This window comes from Dreissena polymorpha, chromosome 13, assembly GCF_020536995.1.
Source record: "Dreissena polymorpha isolate Duluth1 chromosome 13, UMN_Dpol_1.0, whole genome shotgun sequence".
NCBI classification, from domain to species: domain Eukaryota; kingdom Metazoa; phylum Mollusca; class Bivalvia; order Myida; family Dreissenidae; genus Dreissena; species Dreissena polymorpha.
The window spans coordinates 70,500,034-70,512,581 of record NC_068367.1 but is presented as its reverse complement, the minus strand read 5'-3'; the positions used below and the strand labels follow the sequence as shown (position 1 = coordinate 70,512,581).

Sequence of the window (12,548 nt, the reverse complement as noted above, 5' to 3'; positions counted from 1 at the left end):
TTTTATCAGAACAAGACACATAATAAAAACAAAAGCCCGGTCCCAACTGACATCATACAAATTGTTCAAGTATTCATATATTTAAATTTTAAACTGAAACAAGTCTTACCCTGAGGTATCTGGCCAAACATTTGGTTGATCATTTCCGACGTAAGAAGAGTATCCGTTGGCCCTGCACGTTCACCCCGTATGTTGAAATTGATGTTGTTTCTGTCCATCTCTGTCCGCATCCTGATCAAATCGTTCAATGTAAACGGCGCAGTTCCTGGTAACTCGGCACTAAGCACGGCTTCTGGTAAATTTATGACACTTATTTAGTAACTCATCTGAATTATTAAGGCACGGTAATAAAAGAGACAGTAAAACTCATTAAGCCTTAACAGGAAATACATTCCTGTTAATATAAAACAATTATTTGATTTTATTTGCACAAATAACAACGTGTACATCTAGCTGCATCATATTACAACTAATTATTTTGAAGAAAGTGATTAATTAAAGTCCGGTAACCAGTTGCAAACGCACGCATTTTATCGTGATCTGTTTATTTACCAATCATTTGCATTATGATACGTTTATTCAGAATAGCAGGTGAGTGTGTAAAGTTGTTCAAAATGTTTTCGAAACAGATCATAATGAAGATTGATTTGTTTGTGAGTCTCGTGAATAACCTGGGTCTAGTTGTAAAATCATTCTGTTGATCATCGCCCGAGTGAGTCTTTGCTCTCCTTCCTGGGCTATGTTTCCTCGATAATTGAACTCGGCACCGTCCGTCGTCATCATTCGTAACATTCGAGTCAGATCTTCGATCTCGAAATCCGCGGTCCCAGGCATGCTAGTTCTACGGACCCCTGAAATCCAAACTTTAAATCAAACCAGTGGTCAACGACCCACTAATACACTTTATCTGACAACTGAATTCCAAACAAAAAGTCGTTTTCAATTAGAAAGTCTTTAAATAAAACGAGAATCATCATCTTATTTTTGCATATATTATCATCATGGAGATTTACTGGCGAATGTAATCAAATTTAAGCTTAAGTTTACTGCAGCATAAGATAAAGCTGATGATCGTCTCGTGGTCCCTATTAATGACAAGTGGGCGACTGACGGACGGACGGTAAAACAGACGAAAGGAGTGTCAGATTAACACCAATTCTATATCCCTCCGCATTTTGGGGGGATACTAAGAAGAATCACTGGCTAAATGATCTAACAAGAAATAAAACAGAATATAAATAAACCATTGAATCCACACAGCACTAAAAATTATTATAGTGTCAAAATATTCAAATATTATAAAAGTTAAGGCTTACCTTGTGGTATTTGGCTTATCATTTCGTCGATCATGCCAATGGTAAGAACAGAGTCCCCCTGCTGGGCACGCTCACCGCGGTAGTTGAACAGGGCGTTGGACACTTGCATCTGTCTCCGCATTCTGTTCAAAGCTTGCAGTGTAAACGGCGCTGTGCCTCGAAGCCCACCAGTCAGCACGGTTTCTGTTACATTTGGGACAGTCGTTTATTAACGTACATTCCAAAGAAATAATAAAACAATTCACACTGAAGTTCAATCATTAAAACAGAAGAAAACTTCCTGTATATTTATACGAGTTATTTTACTGTACTCAAACAGATAACGAAATGTAACTCTTGCTGCATTTGAGTACACATATTTTTGTAAAATGTTATTAATTAGGTCTGGTGACCAGTTAAAAACGCAATCATTTTATTGTGAGCTGTTTATTAAGAATTAATTAAAATTTACGATATGTTTATTCTGTATGCTGGATGAGTTTGAAATATTGCTCAAATTTATTTTTGCAACAGAATAATAAAGAATTTTTTGTATGTTAACTTTGTTCTCTACCTGGTTCTAGTGCTAAAATCATTCTGTTGATCATCTCCCGAGTAAGAACTGCGTCGTTTGCTTGTGCCACTTGTCCTTGATAATTGTACTCAGTACCGTCCGTCGACATCATTCGTAACATTCGAATTAAATCTTCCATCGTAAACCTCGCAGTATTAGCCACGCTGATCGTTTTCGTTCTACGGGTCCCTGCATGTATATTTGTATATTAAAAGCAATATTAAAATAAAAAATAACTATACTATATAAGTTCAACTTATTAAATATATATTCTTTGACGATGTTAAAAAAACAATTCCACCCATGTGTTGTTTATTTTATTTGATTAAAGTGATGGTTTCATATTTGTTTTTTAACAAGATGGGTCTGTAACAATTTATATGAGAACACCTGTATTATTATGATACAACAGTTGAACACAAGAGCTGTCTCCTATAGGATGACATATGCTCCCGATAAACGCTTTGATAGAAATTATGAGCATTTTTCAAAATCTAAGCACATTTTTCGAAACCTTAACGCGGAACCTAAGTTCAATGTCAAGGTCAAAGGGGTCAAAATTGTTGTGCGTATGGAAAGGCCTTGTCCATATACACATGCATACCAAATATGAATGTTACATCTGAAGCGACATAGAAGTCATGAGCATTTTTAACGATGCTGCAAAGCAGCTCGTCTGAGTTATCATACCATAAAAGAATTCTTCACAATGGCGGCCTATGTACAAGACCGAGCAAGTCCGATTGAGATAGCTCGATTTTTCTAATCGGCATACCTCGCTAATTATCATTGATACATGTAAAGGAGGCTCAGCTATAAATAGGACAGCAATTTCTGGGGAAAAGATTTAACAATGGTTTGAAAACATAAATTTTAAATCAGCTATATTCAATCCATTATATGTTTATAGATCAATGAAACAACTATGCATTTTCTGTATTGTATTTTACATTTGTCGTGATTTAATAAATAAATTGCGAATGAAAACGTGTATAATTAACGTTTAACGCGATCGTGAGTGTAAAGAAAACGAATTATTTCGAACCTGCCATTTGTAAACGTTATAGCGAATATGGTATATGAACAACATAATAACCGTACGATATCCATGAAACTCGCTTTTATGCGTGCTATCTCATTTTGCATATTTAATAACCTTTGCAAACAGAAATTACAGAGCCACGTCAGTTCACATACTATGTTTGATAATTCATTCGTTTGTTGGATATTGTTTGCTGTTTTAAACACATATTAGGTCATATCGCGGAGATTTAATTAACCCTTCCATGTGCTCACGTATTCAAATGCTCTTACGACTATGTGCTCATACCTACTTTCGGGAATCATCATTAAAGTATTATCGTACTTAACGAACAAACATGCCTAAGCTTATTGAATAAGAGAAAAAACAATAATCAAAAGAGAAAACAAATATATGTTCATGGGCATGTGAAATCACATCCGTACACAATTATCATTAACTTAGGAAAGGAAACAACGAAATATAAAGTTTGGTATGATAGACATGTGAAATTAAAGAGCATGGCGTAATTAAAGAGCATGTCAAGTTTTGAATATATCTGCTGAAACGTTATGTTATAACCCACAAATGTTTTTTAAGATAAGTGGTACAGAAAATACACGTCGAATATTTTTTAAAGTTATTCTTGTTATATTTGATCAAGAATGTAACCAGCCTCCCAGATTCGCTGAATGGGTCAAGTTACCCACGGGTACTACTTCCCCGTACCCTCAAATGTTTTTTTCGTACCCTAATTTTTTTCCTACCCAAATTTATTTTCCTACCCAATTGTTTTCCTACCCATTTTTTAACCAAATTTTTGTTCGAACCCAATTTTGTTTTGGCATAACTTTTGTACCCAAAATTTGCGTACATATTTTTTTTTTCTTTCCCAAAATTTTCGTACCCACATACACAATTGTGATGATGTAGATAAACTTAAATTGATGCTTTTATATCCATCCTTTTTAAAAGCATCGTCACACCAGTACTGTCAGTACTTTGATTCGAAACCTAAACGCAAAGTGTGACGGACAGACAGACAGACGGACAGACAGACGAACATACAGACGGACAGTGCGATCACTATATGCCCTCCTTCGGGGTCATAAAATACGAATGTGTGATATAACAAAACTTGACCATTGCTTGAAAAAACAGTGCATCTGGCAAAGTTAGCGATAGTTTAAACTATTTACTGTGACGTTAGCAAAAATCAGACAATGTCTCCTTCATTTATAATATAACAGAAATCTTCATCGCATCCGTGTCTACACTATCATAATGCAGAATTAAAGGCAATAGGAAATACAGTTAAGCATAAATAACACCAGCATGGCATAAAATGTATTGTCAAATGTTAAGTCTTACCTTGTGGTATCTGGCCAATCATTTGGTCGATCATTTCCATGGTAAGAACAGGGTCTGTACCTTGGGCAGGCTCACCCCGGAAATTAAACCTGGCGTTGTTACTGTCCATCTCCGTCCGCATTTTGTTCAAAGCGTCCAATGTGAACAGCGCTGTACCTTCACGCCCACCAGTTAGTATGGCTTCTGTTAAATTTGGGACATACGTTAGGTCACTGACATAAATTATAAACTAATACGAATATACGGGAATATTAAAGTCAATAAGTCTTATCAGTATAGACAATTATGTTAATTTATTAAGTTAATTATATTGTATTTAAATACGTCAACAATGTTATTCTGGCTGCATCAAATAACAACTGATTATATTTGTATAATGTGTATTAAGTGCGTTTAAGATATGTTAACGCGATACTTCTATTTGAGCTTCTTTTTTTACCTGGATCTAGTTGAACAATCATTCTGTTGATCATCTCCCTACTGAGAATTTCATCGCCAGGCAGTGCCGGATTTCCTTGATAATTGAAGTTAATACCCTGCGTCGTCATCAGTTCTAGCATGCGATTCAACTCTTCCGGCGTGAAACCTGCGGTCCCTGGCAAGCCGCTTACTCTACGGTTCCCTGCACGGTAACGTATAATTTCAACCAGTGTTCAACATTTGTATGCGCACGAAGACATCATCAGACAGTATTATCAGATATGAGCATGCAACCCTCTTATTCGTTAGTTTGCATTTATTGGCACCTTTAAAGGGGCCTTTTCACAGATTTTGACATTTTTTAACTTATTCATTAAATGCTTTATATTGATAAATGTAAACATTGGATCGTAAAAGCTCCAGTAAAAAATCAAGAATAAAATTAAAAAAAGGAAAAGAACATTGCCCGGAGCAGGTTTCGAACCCGTGACCCCTGGAGTCCTGCCAGAGTCCTGAAGTAAAAACGCTTTAATCTACTGAGCTATTCCGCCGAGAACACATACTAAACGTATTTTATACCTTATATAAGCAATCTTCGTAGTTTCACAAAATTTAACGACAAAAACAGAACTCTCCAAATTATTCAATCGTTTCGCGTTGCAACGCTTTATAATTTTTAGGTTTTAAAATCGTCAAAAGATGCATATAATGGCTATATTAGAGCATGGTAAATGTTCAGTATTACTGTTTCCTCACAAATATCATAACCAAAACGAAAATTTGCGAATCTGAAACAACTTTTTTCAATTTTGTCAATTTACCAAAGCGTGAAAAGATCCCTTTAAGTGATTGTTTGATGTTGTGTCTTGTATGTGTTAAACATAATGGCTCTTTAACGATTACCTAAGAACACGGGTATTGTCATGATCCAAACGTTCAAAGCATTAAATTGTGTGTCTTGTTCTGAGAAAGCTGGTCATAATGCATGTGCGTAAAGTGTCGTCCCAGATTAGCCTGTGCAGTCCGCACAGGCTAATCATGGACGACACTTTCCGCTTAAACTTGATTTTCGGTAAAAAAGGACTTCATCGAAACTAAAAATACCATTACAGCGGAAAGTGTCGTCCCTGATTAGCCTGTGCGGACTGCACAGGCTAATCTGGGACGACACTTTACGCACATGAATTAAGCCCAGTTTTCCCAGACCAAGACACAATTGTTCATATGGCGAAGTTTGACTTTTTTAAACACACGACCCCTTTAGATTCGATTTCTAGTTAATATTGTTACGGTTACGAAAATCAGACGTCTCCATCTCCTTCACAATAACATATACATCATCGGTGCACCCTTTCCAATGATATCATAATGCACAATAAAATGCAAAGGTTAACATACTGACGCTAGAGTTTACCGCAGCCTCTAATCTAGCTAATGAGAAGTGCCACTTCCATGTGTAGACCTGACTACTGGAAATATAACTACCACCATTAAACAAAAAACAAATTGTTATAGTATTGAAATTTTGGAATAGCATCAAAGGTATGCCTTACCTTGTGGTATCTGGGCAATCATTCGGTCAATCATGTCCATGGTAAGCTCAGTGTCCCCATCCTGGGCGGGCTCACCCCATAAATTGAACCGGGCGTTGTTCCTGCCCATCTCTGTCCGCATTCTGTTCAAAGCTTGCAATGTAAACTGCGCTGTTCCTGGAAGGCCGCCAGTTACCACGGTTTCTGTAATATGTAGGAGACGTGGTAAGTCACTTTTACCTGTCATCTGTTTATGATCTGTGTTTTGAATATGCCAGACACGCTTGTAAATATTTATCTAAAAGCTTTTTGTTACATACCACAATGAACAATCAATTATATGAAAACCTCATTTTTCACCTGGATCTGTTTGCAAAAGCATTCTGTTGATCATCTCTCGAGTGAGTGGTTCCTCCCCCTGCTGTGCCACATTTCCCTGCGTATTGAACACAACACCGTTCAGTCGCCATCATCCGAAGCATTCGATTCAGCTGTTCCATCGTGAACCCCACTTTCCCAGGCAACCCGCTAGGAGTACGGACACCTTCATGAGACGCATAAATAGGAAAAGTTTTCAACTACCAACTATTATACATTCCTAGACAACTTTGCAAAAATTGTTATCAATTATATATTATTTTTCAAAGGTGGGCTATGATAAAATGCTTATGTGTTTAGCTTGCGTTTCTTTGGACTTTTAAGTGACTGTTACTATATTGTATATTTGCCTTATTACAATAGATTCCGGAACCCGTGTATTATCATGATACAATAGCTCCCGATTTTACTTTATATTGTTAAGGCCACAACATTAGTCGTTCCCTCCACCTTCAAACTAAATTGGAAATCATCATCGCACCCGTGTTATTACTAGGTAGAATAAAAGGTTGATGTAAACAAGGTGAGGCTAAAGTTTACAGCAGCATACGATGAAGCTTATTATTATCCCATGATCGTTTATTGATTGAAAATGACCAACTGTCCAAACATCCGACGCAACCTGTAAAACAATAACAAGAACCTCTTCGCCGACAGTCCGGACAACTAGAAATATGACCAAAAATCTTATAAAAACCCGTTTCTACTTAACATTGAACACATTGTGATTGTATTCTAATGTTTAAAAATTTCAAAATTTAAGTTTTACCTTGTTGTGCCTGTCGTATCTGTTCAATCATTCGATCGATCATATCAGTGGTAAGAACAGTGTCTCCACGCTGGGCAGGTTCACCCCGGGTGTTGAACAGGGCGTTGTTGCGTTCCATCTCTGTCCGCATTCTTGTCAAAGCATCCAATGTAAATGGCGATGTGCCTCGAAGACCTCCTGTTAGCCTGGTTTCTGTCAAATTTGGGACAATTTAAAGTCACTTATATATGTTACGAAGAAACAAGATAACAGGGCAACTTACGAATTCATATCGTGACTGAAATTTCCTTTAATTCATACAGATTATTTTATTATATTAAAGCTATTTATATCTTAGAACCTTAGAGTTGCATTTGAGTTAGCGTCTGTGTATGGCCATTCATAAGGTCCAATGATCAATTGTAAACGCAAGCAGTAAATTGTAATACTTTTAATTTGTAAAAAGTTTATTTGTTGTCTGTTTATTAAGTATGCTAGGAACGTTTGTAAACATTTCTCAAAATTGTGTTTTGCAACAGACCATAATGTAAATTATGTGTATGTGAGCCTAGTTTTGTACCTGGATCTAGTTGATAAATCATTCTGTTGATCATCGCCCGAGTGAGGAGTTCATCGCCAGGCAATGCCGGGTTTCCATCATAATTGACATCCATGCCATTCAGCAGCATCCCTCGAATTCGATTCAGATCGTCAATCGTGAACTCCGCGGTCCCACGCAAGCTGGTTCTACGCCCCCCTGCATGCAAGCGTTTAAATAAAACTATAAATATAAATAGTGTTAAATAACCCACTGCCTAACAATCCGAACAAATCGATAAGCAAAAACTATCAATTAGATAGTAATTGTCGACGTTCGGGTAAGTTGAAAATCCAACACACTTATGTTTTTTTATGTTTGGATCATAAAATCTTGAAATTATTGTTTCTAATTGTTTGTTTTTCATTATATGTTCTATGACGATAATTTTGAGAAAATCTGCATCATCATGATAAACAAGTTAACAATGTGTAAATGTTTTAATTGGTTAAAATTTGACATTTGTTTGGAAAGACAGTGCCCATAGTAACGTGAATTCTAGTTTTTACAATATATTGTGACGTGAAGGTAACGACAATGAGATATCTCCCTTACTTTACAATAAAAATAGAACCATCATCACATCATTGCCTTTATTACAATGGAGACTTAAAGGAAAATGTAAACAAAGTTAAGCTTAGGTTTACAACACCAAAACATCATGCTTATTAAAACCAGCCAGATCCTTTATTGACGGCAAGTGACCGATAGCCCAACCATCCGATACAACCCATAACACAATAAGAAGTACCTCTTCCGCTGACAGTCCTGAATACTGGAACTATGACTGAAGATACACAGAACAAATGTTTTAAAGCATTCAACATAATAATATAGTAGTACTGATAAATCTTACGTTGTGGTATTTGGCCAATCATTCGGTCGATCATTTCAATGGTAAGTTCAGTATCCCCAGGTTGGAGGGGCAAACCCTGGAGATTGAACTTGGCGTTGTCCCTGTCCATCTCAGACCGTATTCTGTTTAAATTTTGCAGTGTAAACTGCGCTGTGCCCGGAAGCTCGCCTGTTAGCACGGTCACTGTTAAATTTAGGACATGTCTTTAGTAACTTACATACATTATCAAGATATGATATAACAAGGGACAGTCAAACTAAATAAGCCAAATCAGGAGAGAAATGCCTGTCAATTTATGCAAATTATTGTATTGGATCCATATACTTAACAACGCAAAGAGTAAAACTGTTTTTTTCATCATATAATTACTTACGTCCGTTGATCAGTTTTAAACGCAATCGTTTTATTGTAAATTGATTATTAAGTATGCTTTTTAATTTCGATCTGTGTATACAATATGCCTAGTGAGATTGTGTGTATTGCTTAAAATTATTTTTGCAACATATCATAATTAAGAATGTTTATATGTGCGCCTTGTTTATTACCTGGCTCTAGTTGCAAAATCATCCTGTTGATCATTGCCCGGGTAAGAATTTCATCATCAGACTGTGCCACATTTCCTTGATAGTTGAACTGAACACCATTCGCTATCATGCCTCGCATTCGATTCAGATCTTCCATCGTAAACCTCGCGGTCCCCGGTAAACTTGCTCTACGGATTCCTGCATTCAAACATATTAATAGTGCCCGTTTTCAACAACTCACTATATTTTTATTTAAATGAGTTTGTCTTTGCACTTGCTGGAAAATGCTTAAAATACGACTCACTTATTTGTTTATGCTTCTTATTAATGTTTATGTTTCTGTTGAGTGTTTTGTTTGTGTGTTTAGGATAGCTCTATTAATTTGAGATCATTTTTGTTATTCTGATACGAAAGTTCAAAATGATTTAATGTATTAAGTGACAAGCTCTTAAAAAGAATAACACATTTATGAGATGTACTGAAATTTGGGATTAGTTTGCAATATATGGTTCTTGGTTAACATGATTTAGGTCTGCCATAGTGTCAATTGTTTGTTTTAGTTTTCTCAATATTATATTTAAATCTGTTAAATCATTTGAAGAAATTGATATACATAATGTTGAACATTGACATGTATTGTGTCTTAAAATGTTTTGCGACATATTTCATAACTGTTGTATTATTAAATTATACTGATAAATGTAAATATGTGTGTTTAACGAAATCTTGTAAAGATCTTATATATTTAGTCTTAATAGTAAAAACAAATTCAACTTGTATCGCCCATATGGCAATATATACCATTTGAATGATGCACTAAATGTTTTAGTGAAGTTTGCTTTCACTGAAATTGAATCTTCAGAATGAGTGCTAACATACATTTCGACGTGTTTTTTTTTATTTCAGATATATTTGTGACACTTAAAGGAATTCACGATTTAAAATACAAACGTTCTAAAAAGTGTTTTATAAAAATGGCAGTTAAATGGGCCTTTCCACAGATTTTGGCATGTATTGAAGTTTGTAATTAAATGCTTTATATTGATAAATGTAAAGATTGGATCTAAAAAGCTGCAGTGTAAAAAAAGAATAAAAGTCTACCACTAAGACCACTCGGCCATCCGTGCTTATACCATGAGTGATGTATTTCATACTTTATATAATCATACCTCGTAGTATTACAAAATAATACGACAACAACAGAACTCTCCAAATTATTCAATCATTTCGCTTTGCAACGCTTTATAATTTGCAGGCTTTTTAATCATCAAAAGATGCACATAATGGATATGTTAGAGCATGGCAAATGTTCAGTATTACTGTTTCATCACAAATATCATTACTACAACGAAAAGTTGCGAATCGAAAACCTTTTATTTTTATTTTTTCAATTTACTAAAACGTGAATAGACCTCTTCAATTTTAATTCAAGATACTAAAAATGTTGGTATTTATAGCTTTCCTATACCAAAAGTATATGCAATTTCTATGAGTTTTTATTTTGTGTCGGTTTTGTTCAATATTTTTCTTAGAACAAAAATGCGTGTGGCAGACCTTGCAATATATTCGTAATCATTCTGTTGATCAGTTCCCTGGAAAGAATAGGCTCGCCAAATTGGGCCGCCTTGCCTCGGTAATTGAACTTTGCGTTGTTGGCATCCATTTCTAGTATCATCGCATTCAGTGTTTCAAGGCTAAATCGAGGGGCACCCTGATCTGTTGATAGTTTAGTAAGCATCAAGCAAACACGAAGCAACACAGAACATAAACCACATCAAACACACAAAAGCACGGAAAACACGGCCATATGATTAGAACTTGTAAAGCAAGACATAACTTAAGCACAACAAAAGCAATTTTGGGAAACACACTACTAAAGCATAAGTTAATCACACTACACCATTCAAAATGCGGGTCTTTGGTAAAATGTAATATTCAAACTGTATACTACGCCATGCATGACATTAGTGTAGGTAACCTTGTAGTATCTGTAAAATCATGCGGGTAATCAAGTCCTTTGAAAGAACAGGGTCCCCTTCTTGGGCAACTTGGCCTTCGTAATTGAACGTGACATTGTTGGCCTCGATTTCTGAGAACAACCTTGAGAGTTGGTCAAGGTTATAACGCACGGTCCTTTGCTGACCTGGAAACGCGAGTTGTTCGAAATGCTAGACATAATAAATTTAAACGCGAGAAGCTCGAAATGCTGGACATTACAAAAGTTGTGTACGCGAGATGAACATAACAAATCTTGGCCATATTCAGAAGCAGAATTTCCAAACTTCCCAGCAAATTGCAGAATTATGTCCATTTATGCCGTAAATTGTATTTGAATACAGTACATGTAATAGTTTTAATGTCATAAAAACCGTAAGACGTTTCTTATTCCTCTGTCTTCGTTTTTGGTTGTTTAAAATAACCAACAAACAACACATATTAAGGAAGCATGCACCAGACCTTGAAGTATTTGGTTAATCATTCTGTTGATCATATCCCTGGTCAGCACAGGCTGTCCTTGCTGGACGATTTGACCTTGGAAATTGAACTCAACGTTATAAGCGTCCATGTCCGCATGCATTTTGTTGAGTTGCTCTAGGTTGAATCGAACTGTACCGTGTGTTTGTAAAGAGGAGTTCGTGGTGCCTGAGAATCGACCAGTATAGATAGTTATTTTACAATCGGATCTTAGATCTCAATCATTTTTTTCAAGTTTTCAAATTCATTATATGATTAAGAATAACTGTATAGTGGATAATTGTCAATAACTGTCAATAACGGAGGTGATCGTTAATGTGTTTATATGTGTAGTGTATAACCAACTCACGTATCAGCGTAGTCCGTTTTATTAAAACTGACCATACAATTCTATCCATTAGGTTATTGCGTAAATCAAACGAAGACAGGAAGATTGGTAAATCATATCATATCAATATTTATTAAAAAATATATTTGTTGAGATGGCCCAAAGTAAACTGCTGTGTAAGAATACATGCAGACCTTGATTTATTTTAGGAATCATTTGATTGATTACAATAGCTCTTAACGATTAGACGTTCATTCTGATGAGGGGATATATGTCTTTTGAAAGCAACATACCTTATGTCATTAAAACACATAGAAACACGGAACGCGTCTAAGGTACCGCTTTTTCATTTTGTATCGAGATATAATAATGTTGAACGAACTTTACGTATAACATTACTGACGATGTCTGGCTGATTTAATGCCCAA

General features: G+C 35.7%; 1 protein-coding gene across 3 annotated transcripts in view; it reads right to left on the bottom strand.

The window, feature by feature from the left end:
* The window catches only part of LOC127856296 (uncharacterized), a 38,605-nt gene extending 31,902 nt beyond the window's left edge, over positions 1-6,703 (bottom strand). For all 3 annotated transcript variants that reach the window (XM_052392406.1, XM_052392407.1, XM_052392408.1), the window contains exons 1-8: positions 6,574-6,703; positions 6,235-6,417; positions 4,701-4,883; positions 4,262-4,444; positions 1,870-2,058; positions 1,317-1,499; positions 672-851; positions 110-292 (exon numbers count right to left, since the gene is read on the bottom strand). In XM_052392406.1, coding sequence (XP_052248366.1) covers positions 110-292; positions 672-851; positions 1,317-1,499; positions 1,870-2,058; positions 4,262-4,444; positions 4,701-4,883; positions 6,235-6,417; positions 6,574-6,607 — 1,318 coding nt within the window. In that variant the 5' untranslated portion in view covers positions 6,608-6,703. The remainder of the gene's footprint in view (positions 1-109; positions 293-671; positions 852-1,316; positions 1,500-1,869; positions 2,059-4,261; positions 4,445-4,700; positions 4,884-6,234; positions 6,418-6,573) is intronic.
* Positions 6,704-12,548: the final 5,845 nt, after the last annotated feature.